General features: G+C 38.8%; 1 protein-coding gene across 3 annotated transcripts in view; it reads right to left on the bottom strand.

Moving 5' to 3' along the window:
* TENM1 (teneurin transmembrane protein 1) overlaps window positions 1–16,490 on the bottom strand; it is a 657,629-nt gene that overhangs the window by 205,102 nt on the left and 436,037 nt on the right. For all 3 annotated transcript variants that reach the window (XM_030934095.1, XM_030934096.1, XM_030934094.1), the window contains exons 12-14: window positions 5,839–6,024; window positions 4,189–4,212; window positions 2,133–2,279 (exon numbers count right to left, since the gene is read on the bottom strand). In XM_030934095.1, the coding sequence (XP_030789955.1) occupies window positions 2,133–2,279; window positions 4,189–4,212; window positions 5,839–6,024 (357 nt within the window). The remainder of the gene's footprint in view (window positions 1–2,132; window positions 2,280–4,188; window positions 4,213–5,838; window positions 6,025–16,490) is intronic.

Genomic DNA, 16,490 nt, shown 5'->3' on the forward strand with positions numbered 1-16,490 from the left:
ATATAATTAGGTGTTTGATTGTATGGTGCATATTATCAACACCATGGGTGATTAAGGAGGTGGATGTCAGAAGTTTCATGGGAGATATGGTTTGAGACTTAAATTATGGACAGAGAATAATGGGTGAAGAAGACATGAAGATGTGCCAGGTAAAAGGCATATAATGAAAAAGACAAGAAGGAAAGTGAAGATGAGTCTTAGAGGACCATAAAAATAAACTAAATAGTTTATCAGTGGGTCATTAGATTAAAAACTTCTCTCCAGTTTCCAAAACAAGGTTTTCAAGTTATATGGGTAGTAAACAGTCTCTTCAGAAAATAGTCTCTTCTAAGTGTGTGTGTGTGTGTGTGTGTGTGTGTGTGGTGTAGTTTACTATCTTTCAAGTGGCTCACTTGAACTATCTCATTTAATCCTTATTACAACCCTATTAGACAGTGTGTGTCTAATTATTCAATCTATCTTTCCATCTCAAAGTAGAACTGAATCTATATTTATCATCAATATCATCTTAATTCTACTATAGGGAAAAATGGTAATATCATTTAATATCATCAACCTCATTTTAGAAATAAGGAAATTGAAGCATAGAGATATCATAAAACTTGCCCCAAATCATGCAGTTAGTATAAGAGCCAAAGCTAGTATCTGAATCCAGACAGTTTGACTTCAAATCTCTGTGTCCTTAATCACAAAGTTGCCTCCACTTAATTTTGATAAGGTCTTAAAACTTTTAAAGGTTGGCCGGGCGCGGTGGCTCAAGCCTGTAATCCCAGCACTTTGGGAGGCCGAGACGGGCGGATTACGAGGTCAGGAGATCGAGACCATCCTGGCTAACACAGGGAAACCCCGTCTCTACTAAAAAAAAAAATACAAAAAGAAAACTAGCCGGGCGAGGTGGCGGGCGCCTGTAGTCCCAGCTACTCGGGAGGCTGAGGCAGGAGAATGGTGTAAACCCGGGAGGCGGAGCTTGCAGTGAGCTGAGATCCGGCCACTGCACTCCAGCCTGGGCGACAGAGCTAGACTCCGTCTCAAAAAAAAAAAAAAAAAAAAAAAAAAAAAAACTTTTAAAGGTTAATGTTAGCCAGAAAAAGTAAAGGAAGAAACTCTTACAATGCATCTTACAATGCAATTTGATGGTTAAGCCATGACTGCTACGTTATTAATATAAGCCTGTCCCATGTCTGAATTCAAATGACAAGGAATGCAATTGTCTAAGCAGATATAGAAATGTGAGGAGTCAAATTTAATAATATACTTCAGTTTAAGCTAATATACAGAAATTAAAAATTTTTTTTTGTTAATTTTATGTTTCATCAAGTAGAAGGTATGTGGAAAGTGAGGATTTGTTGTTTTAGGCTCATTCAGAGGTGGTTTGGGCAGTTTTGATGTCTGATCGTACAGTGTGTTAGATGTTTTGTTGGCTTTCCTAAGAGAAGTGGTAACTCTGAGGTCTTGGAGCCACATATGGTTTTTAAAAATATCATGCACAGCTCCTTGATTAAATATTTAAAATTCTACCAAAAATTGTCTTGATGCTACGTCCTCTGAAAGGTATAAATTGTTACTAAAAGGTAGACACACAAGAGGGAGTTCCAAATAACTAACAACAAAGAAAAATATTTTAGTGTGTCTAATGCAAACTATGCTAACATCAGACAACTTGAATAGTGGTATGTTAATTTAATTTGATGTGATAAATGCCACGGGTATGGAAGGTAGCATGGTGTAGTAGTTGAGAAAATATGCTCTGAACTGACATAGCGCTACATTGGAGACTTGGTTCTGGTACTCTCTAGCTATGTGATTCTGGATAAGTCACTTACTATCCCCACCCAGAGCATTAATTTTCCCATCTACAAGTAGGGAAAATAGTAGTACCTAAGCCTCATAGGGTTATTGTGAGAATTAAATGATACATAACACATGCAAAAAATTGGAGTACTGCCTGGTCATAGTAAATATTCAGTAAGTAATTTCTTAATGTGATTGAGACTAAAAGGTAGCATTACCCTATATAACTCAGTATCATTTATACTAGAGATTCCTAATTTTCACCCTTGGCCAGGTTGATTACCACTGTGCTAGAGGCTGGGCTATTCCTTTCTAATATGAACATTTTATAAATGACTCACCTCCATCATTATCCAAGTTATCTCCACAAAGCATTTCCATGACAACATTGCAGCCTGTCCCACTCCAACCCACCTGGCACACACAGTGCCAACCATTTTGATCCAGGGTACATCGTCCATTTCCAAAGCAGAGTCCTGGGCAGCCATCTGAAAAGACATCAGAGAGTAACCATCACAGAGACATCAGAATGGGATTGGCCAACAATGATGTATTTGCCTATAGGGAAGCATCTAATCATCTGGGCCCCATTCAGATGAGGTGTTGAATAAATGGAAGAGGAGCTTGCTTGCTTGCAAAACCTTCCCAGGGAACTTGTTATCCCTTACTCTGCAGTAGTTTTCCTTTGAGAGCCAATTAAGCTTTATTAATGCTAACCCCAATTCCCAACCCTTGGTTCACATAGGAAGAAAACTATGGCAGGGGCAAAAATTCTTTTTTCTTTTCAATAAACATATCTCCTCATCTCAATCAAAACTATATGGATGACACTGTATCTAGTTATGGCCAATATGTTGGGAAAAGATAGCAGTCCCTATGAAGAAAAACTTTCCCTAACTACTTCTAGCCTGTGCTGATTTTCCCTTGTGATGTATTGCTTCAGGACTTAAGTATGTTGGTATACAGTTCAGACCACACCATTAAGTATTTGTTCACATGGTGCCTTAGAAATGTGCTGTAGTTGCTTCATATTTATTCACCTTTTCTCTTCAAGATTATTATTCATCTGCGGGCTAAGGATTGAAATCTTTACTTCTATGGTATCTCTCTCAAAAGCTTGCATGATATTATGCTTGTAACAATAACATTAAATGTTAAATAAGGGTTTATGGAATTAATACATGCCAGATTTAGACTTTCTGAATTATAGAAAACTGGAAAATATCAAGTCAAGAGGAAAGTGTAGCATTTAAATAACTTTTATCCATTGATGAAGCATCAACACTGACAATGGTTCCTCTTTAGACTTTAAATTTCTCAGGGATGCCCTACTCTTTGTACCCGTAGTTTGGAGTTCAGCTCTAGCAAAGGGTAACTTCACATGTGCCACATGCGCAGTGGGCAGATGAATGGAGAAAGCAACTATAATGCTACTGGGTGTTTTCCTAGTAGCAACACAGGACCAGACCTGGATTTTACAGGGAATAGTCCAGTCAATATTCATTTCAGTTTCTTTCTTTGAAATAAAATTCCAAAAGCATAAAGAGCAAAACAAAACATAAAAAATGTTTTAAAAAATCTGTAGAAGTAACCCAGTGTTCCTTCTAAATAGTTTTCCAAACAACTATCAACAGACCAGAGGAAGAAAAAATTTAAAAATAAAATGAGAGATGACTGTTAGAAAATATGGAAAGCTTTATGTATGTAATATACTCATGACATGGCATATGATGAACATACATAGGTTTGAGAAGGGAAATTTTGTAGTTCTATTCTAATGGATATGCAATAGATAATTAAGATGAAATAAAGAATAATTTGGGACATATTAAGCTTTTGAAGCTGAGGTAATGAAAGGCACTAGGATATCTGGCAGAAAAACCTTTGCTGTCTCTGTTAAAGGAAGCTCCCTGGAGGGATGTATGATGGGATACTTCTAGGAGGATAATTCTCCTGCCCCTGTAAGGACTTAGGAATCCTTGTATATGGACTTGGAGCTACACTGTTACGTTAAAGAAAAAGTTCATCCTCTGAACCAAATTATTCAATAACTATTAAAGTATTAAAATTATTTAATAATTACCTGTGTTACACACACAGATCCAGACACACACACATACACAGAACTCAATATAAAGACAAGAGAAAATAGTCCTTAAAACTGCTTATCAGTCCATTCTATACTATAGTAAAAAGTGACTCTTCGATGTTGAAAAAACAAATTACCTTTTAGTGTGACAATTTTAGCATGAAACTGAGAACACTATATTTAAATAAGATTGCCAAAAATAAAAACAAACAACACAAATGGCAAAAAACACCATCCTTTCTTTCTCACATGCATATTTTCTTTTATAAATATATTTCTGTTATAAAATTAGTGAGAAAAAATCTTACCTCTGACAGCGTCTAAGTAGTGAGCTAAAAGGGAGGGGAAAAGAATGATCAAACGAATTTCTGACTATATGACAAATGAATTTCAGACTAAAGCTATACAATATGTACTAATCATCTGTTGCCTAGGAGGAGAACAGCAAACTGTGAACTGCTGAAATGCCTGCAGCTCAAAAGTTGGGTACATGGGTCTGTGTAGTCTGTGAATAATACTTTCTGTGAGAATGATATTAATGGCATTTTTTCAAGAAACTCTATTAGGCTTCCTAAAAAGTGTCATATTTCATTAGAAGTATAAGAAGTATACTGCATTTTCACATTTCAGAAATAACTTCTGTGAAAGAGCACTGGCTTCAACTTCTTATTAGTAATATCTTTAGAAGGGAGTTCTGGAGTAAACACCTATGGTAATCATCACAATATTTAAATCCTCTTATGGAAAGGCAATAAACCTACTGTAGTACAGAAATGTAACTACTTAAGCTACACATCTGAATCTCATCCCTCTCCACCTTTTTAATGAATCTTAAATATTTCCCACAGTTGCAGAACAAGACTTACTGTACCTTTAGTAGAGAAGTAATGCAGTTTATGAAGATTATATGTTATATGTATTGTATATATTATACATTACTTTGGCAAGTTCCAATCATTATAAGAAAATACTTTCACCTAAAAATGAAAGCTCTAGTATAGTCTAGTGAGGGAAAAGCCTACAAACAATGAATTGGGTATCCAGAGGCCCACATTGGCCTTTGCTCTGCAGGAATTTTCTGTGTAGTCAAGGAATGCCACTGGAACACTCTATGACCCACTTTCTTTAGTTGAACAATGGGAATCATACTTGTTACTCTGTATTAATGACAACCTTTCTATGCAAAGGTTTGTTGCATAGAAACCTTTGTGGTGGATAGAAATATATGTTAAGGGCTTTGCTTTTTTTTTTTTTTCAGAAAAAGAAAGTGTTTTATAACTGAAATATTTATTTTTAATATCTTTTATAGTGTGAAGATCACATGATAGATTAATTATTACATAAGCTTTTCTGTATTCACAGATCATTTTCCCTTTGTGAAATTAGCAATAAGGGGTGAAGAGAGAGTGGTGGCTTCAGGACCAACTCTCTACATTACCAGATAAACAATTCAACACAAATGTTCTGTTGATGATAGGTCAGAAGTGGCTTCCTCATATAGATTAAAGACAGCCTCTAATGATATTGAATGGCCCCTGTTAAAGTAGTCCCATTTAATGAAATTGCCTCTAAGTGCTTTCAACCGAAACAACCTATACTTTTCAAAAGGAAAAATGGGCAGAGAATGTTACCTTCACAACAAAAGCACTTTTCTTATTAACTAATGACACTTTATTCCAATATAACATCTTTCACCTGAGTAACTCAAAGCACTTGAAAGCAGAAAACATAAAGAATACTGAAGTAATAAGAAACGAAACAACACAAAAAATACGTAGAATATCATCGACAAAAGAAGAAACCTATCAGTTCACAAAACTTTAAAACTTGTAACCAACCCTCCTTGTCCGCCTCTACTCCAACCTCAAATTCTACTAAATGCCTAGTGATTGACTCACTAGACTGCTTTTAACTTCAACTAATTCAATTTACTATGATTAAAGTATGGTGGTACTTACCAATTGTGCAGTGGTCGCCCTCCCATCCAGGGCTACACTCACATTTTCCATCTTTGCATTGGCCATGCTCAGTACAATGAGAATGGCAGGAGCGTTCGTCACATGTTGGTCCTACCCAGCCTTCTTCACACTGGCAAATTCCTCTTGAACAGACTCCATGGCTACCACACTCCATGGTACACAGTTCTGTGGGGAATTCAAAGAAGATATATTAACATATTTTGTTAAAACCAGCATCCATTCTTCCAAAAAACATTAGAATTACCAAAAATCCCAGTCTATATTTACATTTATATTTTATTTATTTATTATTTTAATAGAGATGGGGTCTTGCTATGTTAACCAGGCTGGTCTTGAACTTCTGGCCTCAAGTGATCCTCCCATCTTGGCTTCCCAAAGTGCTAGGATTACAGATGTGAGCCACCATGCCCTGCCTATACTTATATTTTAAACAAAATGTTAACAAACAATTTATATAAACAAGATGTCACAAAGATCTCTAGCATCTGAATGAATGTGCAAGAAACTCTAAAAAGAGGTAGTTAAGTCTCTAAGAATAATACAAAACTCTAAGCCAAACTGATTTTGAGAAGTCTATAAAATGATAATGGCATTCAAGGCTTAGAAATGAGATTAATGACAAACAAATGCCAAGTGAGTTTCACTAAAAATTCATGAAGATCGCAGATAATGTTGCAGGGATTTTACGATACTATAAGATATCACTGGGGGAAAAATCCCAATAAAACAGTGCCCTAACTTCGTTCAGAAAGACAAGTTCATTAATTGGAAAGATAATAACTTTCTAATAAAATTCAAAATATGAAAAAGGTAAAGATGCCAATGATGACAACCAGCTGGTTTCCCTGATCATACTAACAATATTTGCATTTATTTTAAGCATATAAAATTAACCCTGGTTGATTAAAGTACACATCCTTCTTATCTTCAAATGCTACTCAGTATTTAGACAGTATAATAATGATGATGTGTACTGGCTCGGCTGAGTTTCTTTCCTTTGTCACTTTGACTTTTTGTTGAGAAATGTTGAATATTAATAAAGTCATGACAGTAGATAAACCAACATAAAAGCAGGGAAGCCTCTTTCGTGATCTAATTCCCTTGCTGGAGGAAGAGAAGTAGGATAAAAACCTACGGAAAGAATGAAATACGTTTTGGGAACAATAGACCACATATTCCTGAAAGGAAAAGAGGGTGTTCTGGAAGCCAGGTTGTCTCTTTCACAGTCTCAAATTCTGAAACTAGTTTAACATATTTAGAGGCATGGATATTAATATACTCCACAGATAGCAAAGTTATTTTTCAGTAGATGACAATATTCTTTTGAAAAAGCCATGATTATGAGTTTTATTATAATCTGGATCAATTTGTTCATAAGTTTACTCATAAGCATTCTTTGAAGGTCAGGGTATGATGGAAAGAGTAGTGGATTTGAAATAAAGATAACTGCATCCCTGATTCCTCTGCTTAGTACCTATGGACCCTTAGGCAACTTACTAACGTATTGTCTTAATCTCTGTTTCTGTAAGAATGCAATAGAAGTAATAACACTTATTCCTCACAAGGCTGTTGGACAGATTTGAAATATAGTTTAGAGATGTAACCAATAGGACTTGCTCAAAATTGGATATAAGGGATGAAGGAAAGGGAAAAATAAAAGTTTGGCTTAAACAAATGGACAGATAATGCTGTCATTAATGAAATGAGAAAGGCTAAGGGAAAAATAAGGATGGAAGATCAAACAGATTAACCTTAAGATATATGTAAAAAGCCAAGTGAAAATGTCAGTGCAACCAGTAGGAAATATGATTCTGACAGGCCACAGCTAGAGATATAAAATTGGCCATCTTTAGCATATAGGTGGTATTTAAAGGCATGGAAATAACTGGTTGATATCCCTAAAGAGGGAATAGAAGAGCCCTGAAGAAAGATCAGGTAGAAAAAAGAGGAACCATCAAAGGAAACTGGGATGGAGAAGGCGGTGAATGATAGGAAGAAATCCAGGAGATTGTGGTGTAACTAAAGCCCAAGAGGACACTTTTTAATAAAGGAGTGTTTAACTACATCTAATATTGCTAAGAGGTCAAGTAAGGCACAGCCAGAGAAGTGTCCATGGAATTTGTTGATGACTTTAGGAAGAGCTGTACTGATAAAGGTGTAGTTGAAAATCCAAATTGGAAGGGGTGGAAATGTGAATGGAAAGCTGTACAGGGTATCATCAGGTTGTGAGAAAAGTCTAGGACACAGAAAAACGTATCTTAAAAAGGTGGGCCTTGGCTTAAAAAGTGGTAGCTCAGGTAGAATTATCCTGAAAGAACCCCTGGTCCCGAATCTTGGTCTGAATCTCTGATAATTTGTATTTATAATTTCAGTTCTTGCAGTAAGGCTGATATTATCATTCTGTTCCCATTCACGGCCTCCCCCCAAGACATTAAAAACTGAATTGAAAGGGCCTTTATAAGATTAGGCGCTAATTGGTTAAAGCTAGTCAAGACAGCTCTGACTAAAACAGTTAGAAGCAAACATTTTTCACATATTGCTTTGTACAACTATAAATGTTAGGCATAGAGGAGTATGACATTCTGATTTCTGTCTGAAAAGTAATAGGACTAGACGAACAGTATTGGTCAAATAGCAGAGTAGGCTATTTTCAAACTATCTCTATATAAACCATTAGAAATGTTGGATATAATGTAACAATTTTTTAAATTGCATGTCTTGGCTCACAAAAATAGAGAAATCTTCAAGTGCCAGAAGCAAAGAGGATGCTAAAAGCCAAAGCAGTCAATCCTCTGGTAGTCTTGAGAGTTATTATACCCAGTTACGACTAGGGGCTTGGGTACTTATGTCCACAAAGAAAAAAGAGATGAGGTATTGGACCCATTTCAGATGGGGAGTTGGACTAAATCTCCAGCATAAAGTTGGAAACACTTGAAAGGCTGCAATTTCAGTAAGATGGTGAGAAATAAACTGTACCCACTAACCTAGAGAGATGACAAAGCACTGACTATTGAGTACAAAATAATAATAATAAAAAATCTGGAGCTAGGATAAATGTAGAAATAAAATACTATCGTTTAATAGTATGTAAGATGCAGTGTCCTGAATGAAATATTTGGGAAGCCTTGTATTATTCGGGAGTTAGGTAACTGGTAATTTGTCAAGTATGCATATGAAAACATAAAGGTGGAGCAAGATGGCCGAATAGGAACAGCTCCAGTCTCCAACTCCCAGTGCGAGCTACACAGAAGACTGGTGATTTCTGCACTTTCAACTGAGGTACTGGGGTCATCTCACTGGGGAGTGCCGGACAATTGGTGCTGGTCAGCTGCTGCAGCCCGACCAGCGAGAGCTGAAGCAGGGCGAGGCATCGCCTCACCTGGGAAGCGCAAGGGGGAAGGGAATCCCTTTTCCTAGCCAGGGGAACTGAGACACACAACACCTGGAAAATCGGGTAATTCCCACCCCAATACTGCGCTTTAAGCAAATGGGGACACCAGGAGATTATACCCACACCTGGCTGGGAGGGTCCCACGGCAACGGAGCCTCCCTCATCGCTAGCACAGCAGTTTGCGATCTAACCGCAAGGCGGCAGTGAGGCTGGGGGAGGGGCGCCCGCCATTGCTGAGGCTTAAGTAGGTAAACAAAGCCGCTGGGAAGCTCGAACTGGGTGGAGCTCACAGCAGCTCAAGGAAACCTGCCTGTCTCTGTAGACGCCACCTCTGGGGACAGGGCACAGCTAAACAACAAAAGGGGAAGCAGCAGAGGCCTGTGCAGATGCGAACGACTCTGTCTGACAGCTTTGAAGAGAGCAGTGGATCTCCCAACACGGAGGTTGAGATCTGAGAACAGGCAGACTGCCTGCTCAAGTGGGTCCCTGACCCCTGAGTAGCCTAACTGGGAGACATCCTCCACTAGGGGCAGTCTGACACCCCACACCTCACAGGGTGGAGTACACCCCTGAGAGGAAGCTTCCAAAGTAAGAATCAGACAGGTACACTCGCTGTTCAGCAATATTCTATCTTCTGCAAACTCTGCTGCTGATACCCAGGCAAACAGGGTCTGGAGTGGACCTCAAGCAATCTCCAACAGACCTACAGCTGAGGGTCCTGACTATTAGAAGGAAAACTATCAAACAGGAAGGACACCTATACCAAAACCCCAATCAGTACTTCACCATCAACAAAGACCAGAGGCAGATAAAACCACGGAGATGGGGAGGAAGCAGGGCAGAAAAGCTGGAAATTCAAGAAATAAGAGTGCATCTCCCCCTGCAAAGGAGTGCAGCTCATCGCCAGCAACGGATCAAAGCTGGTCAGAGAATGACTTTGACGAGATGAGAGAAGAAGGCTTCAGTCCATCAAACTTCTCAGAGCTAAAGGAGGAATTACGTACCCAGCGCAAAGAAACTAAAAACCTTGAAAAAAGAGTGGAAGAATTGATAGCTAGAATAATTAATGCAGACAAGGTCATAAATGAAATGACAGAGATGAAAACCATGACACGAGAAATACGTGACCAATCCACAAGCTTCAGTAACCGACTCGATCAACTGGAAGAAAGAGCATCAGCGATTGAGGATCAAATGAATGAAATGAAGCGAGAAGAGAAACCAAAAGAAAAAAGAAGAAAAAGAAATGAACAAAGCCTGCAAGAAGTATGGGATTATGTAAAAAGACCAAATCTACGTCTGACTGGGGTGCCTGAAAGTGAGGGGGAAAATGGAACCAAGTTGGAAAACACTCTTCAGGATATCATCCAGGAGAACTTCCCCAACCTAGTAGGGCAGGCCAACATTAAATTCAGGAAACACAGAGAACGCCACAAAGATACTCCTCCAGAAGAGCAACTCCAAGACACATAATTGCCAGATTCACCAAAGTTGAGATGAAGGAAAAAATCTTAAGGGCAGCCAGAGAGAAAGGTCGGGTTACCCACAAAGGGAAGCCCATCAGACTAACAGCAGATCTCTCGGCAGAAACTCTACAAGCCTGAAGAGAGTGGGGGCCAATATTCAACATTCTTAAAGACAAGAATTTTCAACCCAGAATTTCATATCCAGCCAAACTAAGTTTCATAAGTGAAGGAGAAATAAAATCCTTTACAGATAAGCAAATGCTTAGAGATTTTGTCACCACCAGGCCTGCCTTACAAGAGACCCTGAAGGAAGCCCTAAACATGGAAAGGAACAACCGGTACCAGCCATTGCAAAAACATGCCAAAATGTAAAGACCATCGAGGCTAGGAAGAAACTGCATCAACTAATGAGCAAAATAACCAGTTAATATCATAATGGCAGGATCAAGTTCACACATAACCATATTAACCTTAAATGTAAATGGACTAAATGCTCCAATTAAAAGACACAGACTGGCAAACTGGATAAAGAGTCAAGACCCATCAGTCTGCAGTATTCAGGAGACCCATCTCACATGCAGAGACATACATAGGCTCAAAATAAAGGGATGAAGGAAGATCTACCAAGCAAATGGAGAACAAAAAAAAGCAGGGGTTGCAATCCTAGTCGCTGATAAAATAGACTTTAAACCATCAAAGATCAAAAGAGACAAAGAAGGCCATTACATAATGGTAAAGGGATCAATTCAACAGGAAGAGCTAACTATCCTAAATATATATGCACCCAATACAGGAGCACCCAGATTCATAAAGCAAGTCCTTAGAGACTTACAAAGAGACTTAGACTCCCATACAATAATAATGGGAGACTTCAACACTCCACTGTCAACATTAGACAGATCAACGAGACAGAAAGTTAACAAGGATATCCAGGAATTGAACTCATCTCTGCACCAAGAGGACCTAATAGACATCTATAGAACTCTCCACCCCAAATCAACAGAATATACATTCTTCTCAGCACCACATCGCACTTATTCCAAAATTGACCACATAATTGGAAGTAAAGCACTCCTCAGCAAATGTAAAAGAACAGAAATTATAACAAACTGTCTCTCAGACCACAGTGCAATCAAACTAGAACTCAGGACTAAGAAACTCAATCAAAACCGCTCAACTACATGGAAACTGAACAACCTGCTCCTGAACGACTACTGGGTACATAACGAACTGAAGGCAGAAATAAAGATGTTCTTTGAAACCAATGAGAACAAAGATACAACATACCAGAATCTCTGGGACACATTTAAAGTAGTGTGTAGAGGGAAATTGATAGCACTAAATGCCCACAAGAGAAAGCTGGAAAGATCTAAAATTGACACTCTAACATCACAATTAAAAGAACTGGAGAAGCAAGAGCAAACACATTCAAAAGCTAGCAGAAGGCAAGAAATAACTAAGATCAGAGCAGAACTGAAGGAGATAGAGACACAAAAAATCCTCCAAAAAATCAATGAATCCAGGAGTTGGTTTTTTGAAAAAATCAACAAAATTGACAGACCGCTAGCAAGACTAATAAAGACGAAAAGAGAGAAGAATCAAATGGACGCAGTAAAATATGATAAAGGGGATATCACCACGGACCCCACAGAAATACAAACTACCATCAGAGAATACTATAAACACCTCTATGCAAATCAACTAGAAAATCTAGAAGAAATGGATAATTTCCTGGACACTTACACTCTTCCAAGACTAAACCAGGAAGAAGTTGAATCCCTGAATAGACCAATAGCAGGCTCTGAAATTGAGGCAATAATTAATAGCCTACGAACCAAAGAAAGTCCAGGACCAGATGGATTCACAGCTGAATTCTACCAGAGGTACAAGGAGGAGCTGGTACCATTCCTTCTGAAACTATTCCAATCAATAGAAAAAGAGGGAATCCTCCCTAACTCATTTTATGAGGCCAACATCATCCTGATACCAAAGCCTGGCAGAGGCACAACAAAAAAAGAAAATTTTAGACCAATATCCCTGATGAACATCAATGCAAAAATCCTCAATAAAGTACTGGCAAACTGGATTCAGCAGCACATCAAAAAGCTTATCCACCATGATCAAGTGGGCTTCATCCCTGGGATGCAAGGCTGGTTCAACATTCGCAAATCAATAAACGTAATCCAGCATATAAACAGAACCAAAGACAAGAACCACATGATTATCTCAATAGATGCAGAAAAGGCTTTTGACAAAATTCAACAGCCCTTCATGCTAAAAACGCTCAATAAATTCGGTATTGATGGAACGTACCTCAAAATAGTAAGAGCTATTTATGACAAACCCACAGCCAATATCATACTGAATGGGCAAAAACTGGAAAAATTCCCTTTGAAACCTGGCACAAGACAGGGATGCCCTCTCTCACCACTCCTATTCAACATAATGTTGGAAGTTCTGGCTAGGGCAATCAGGCAAGAGAAAGAAATAAAGGGTATCTAGTTAGGAAAAGAAGAAGTCACATTGTCCCTGTTTGCAGATGACATGATTGTATATTTAGAAAACCCCATTGTCTCAGCCCAAAATCTCCTTAAGCTGATAAGCAACTTCAGCAAAGTCTCAGGATACAAAATTAATGTGCAAAAACCACAAGCATTCTTATACACCAGTAACAGACAAACAGCCAAATCATGAATGAACTTCTATTCACAATTCCTTCAAAGAGAATAAAATACCTAGGAATCCAACTTACAAGGGATGTAAAGGACCTCTTCAAGGAAAACTACAAACCACTGCTCAGTGAAATCAAAGAGGACACTAACAAAATGAAGAACATACCATGCTCATGGATAGGAAGAATCAATATCGTGAAAATGGCCATACTGCCCAAGGTTATTTATAGATTCAATGCCATCCCCATCAAGCTACCAATGAGTTTCTTCACAGAATTGGAAAAAACGGCTTTAAAGTTCATATGGAACCAAAAAAGAGCCCGCATTGCCAAGACAATCCTAAGTCATAAGAACAAAGCTGGAGGCATCACGCTACCTGACTTCAAACTATACTACAAGGCTACAGTAACCAAAACAGCATGGTACTGATACCAAAACAGAGATATAGACCAATGGAACAGAACAGAGTCCTCAGAAAGAATACCACACATCTACAGCCATCTGATCTTTGACAAACCTGAGAGAAACAAGAAATGGGGAAAGGATTCCCTCTTTAATAAATGGTGCTGGGAAAATTGGCTAGCCTTAAGTAGAAAGCTGAAACTGGATCCTTTCCTTACTCCTTATACGAAAATTAATTCAAGATGGATTAAAGACTTAAATGTTAGACCTAATACCATAAAAATCCTAGAAGAAAACCTGGGTAGTACCATTCAGGACATAGGCATGGGCAAGGACTTCATGTCTAAAACACCAAGAGCAACTGCAGCAAAAGCCAAAATTGAGAAATGGGATCTAATTAAACTAAAGAGCTTCTGCACAGCAAAAGAAACTACCATCAGAGTGAACAGGCAACCTACAGAATGGGAGAAAATTTTTGCAATCTACTCATCAGACAAAGGGCTAATATCCAGAATCTGCAAAGAACTCAAACAAATTTACAAGAAAAAAACAAACAACCCCATCAAAAAGTGGGCAAAGGATATGAACAGACATTTCTCAAAAGAAGACATTCATACAGCCAACAGACACATGAAAAAATGCTCATCATCACTGGCCATCAGAGAGATGCAAATCAAAACCACAATGAGATACCATCTCACACCAGTTAGAATGGCAATCATTCAAAAGTCAGGAAACAACAGGTGCTGGAGAGGATGTGGAGAAATAGGAACACTTTTACACTGTTGGTGGGATTGTACACTAGTTCAACCATCATGGAAAACAGTATGGCGATTCCTCAAGGATCTAGAACTAGATGTACCATATGACCCAGCCATCCCATTACTGGGTATATACCCAAAGGATTATAAATCATGCTGCTATAAAGACACATGCACATGTATGTTTATTGCGGCACTATTCACAATAGCAAAGACTTGGAATCAACCCAAATGTCCCTCTGTGACAGACTGGATTAAGAAAATGTGGCACATATACACCATGGAATATTATGCAGCCATAAAAAAGGATGAGTTTGCGTCCTTTGTAGGGACATGGATGCAGCTGGAAACCATCATTCTTAGCAAACTATCACAAGAACAGAAAACGAAACTCCGCATGTTCTCACTCATAGTTGGGAACTGAACAATGACATCACTTGGACTCGGGAAGGGGAACATCACACATCGGGGCCTATCATGGGGAGGGGGGAGGGGGGAGGGATTGCATTGGGAGTTATACCTGATATAAATGACGAATTGATGGGTGCTGATGAGTTGATGGGTGCAGCACACCAACATGGCACAAGACATATGTAACAATCCTGCACGTTATGCACATGTACCCTAGAACTTAAAGTATAAAAAAAAAAAAAAAAAAAAAAGAAAACATAAAGGTGAAATTCTGTTTCTAGTAATAGGGACCTAAGTAATTTTTAATATTCCCTTCTGATGAGAACTAGAAAATCTAAACAAAATATATTTTAAAATCTTTTGGGAGTTAGTGGAGTTCACAAAACAGTAAGTAATTACTTTGCCAACATATACACCATGGAACACTATGCAGTCATATAAAAGGATGAGTTCATGTCCTTTGCAGGGCCATGAATGGAGCTGGAAACCATCATTCTCAGCAAACTATGGCAAGGACAAAAACCAAACACCAGATGCTTTCACTCATAGGTGGGAATCAAACAATGAGAACACTTGGACATAGGAAGGGGAACATCACACACTGGGGCCTATGGTGGGGAGGGGAAGGGGGGAGGGATAGCATTATGAGGTATACCTAATGTAAATGACGGGTTAATGGGTGCAGCACACCAACATGGCACATGTATACATATATAACAAACCTGCACATTGTGCACATGTACCCTAGACCTTAAAGTATACTTTTTAAAAAAATTTAAAAAAAGAAAAAAGAATTACCGTGCCAAGTTCCAGAAGAAAAAGAAAACCCAGAGAGAGGAGCCTGACATTTGTGGATGCTTTTCCTGTAGCAGCATCTGTCAATTATACCAGAGGGAGCTAGAGGCTCAGAGGCTGAGTAGGGCTTTTTCAGTCTCATGGTATCAGAAAATAAAAATTGAATCGAAATTTCCAACATTGGCCAGGCACATTGGCACACACCTGCAATCCCAGCACTGTGGAAGGGTGAGGTGGGCAGGTCACTTGAGCGCAGGAGTTTGAGACCAGCCTGTGCAATGTAGTGAGACTCCATCTCTACAAAAAATACAAAAGATACCCAGCATTTTGGGAGGCCGAGACGGGCAGATCACGAGGTCAGGAGATCGAGACCATTCTGGTTAACACGGTGAAACCCCGTCTCTACTAAAAAAAAAAAAATACAAAAAGCTAGGCAGGCGAGGTGGCAGGCGCCTGTAGTCCCAGCTACTCGGGAGGCTGAGGCAGAAGAATGGCGTAAACTCGGGAGGCAGAGCTCGCAGTGAGCTGAGATCCGGCCACTGCACTACAGCCTGGGCGAGGGAGCGAGACTCTATCTCAAAAAAAAAAAAAAAAAAAAAAAAAAAAAAAAAAAAAAAAAAAAAAAAAGATAGCTGGGTGTGGTGGCATGTGCCTATAGCTACTCAAGAAGCTGAGGTGGGAGGATTGCTTGAGCCCAGGTGGTCAAGGCTCCAGTGAGCAATGTTCATGCCAC

This window comes from Rhinopithecus roxellana, chromosome 7 (genome assembly GCF_007565055.1).
Source record: "Rhinopithecus roxellana isolate Shanxi Qingling chromosome 7, ASM756505v1, whole genome shotgun sequence".
NCBI lineage: Eukaryota > Metazoa > Chordata > Mammalia > Primates > Cercopithecidae > Rhinopithecus > Rhinopithecus roxellana.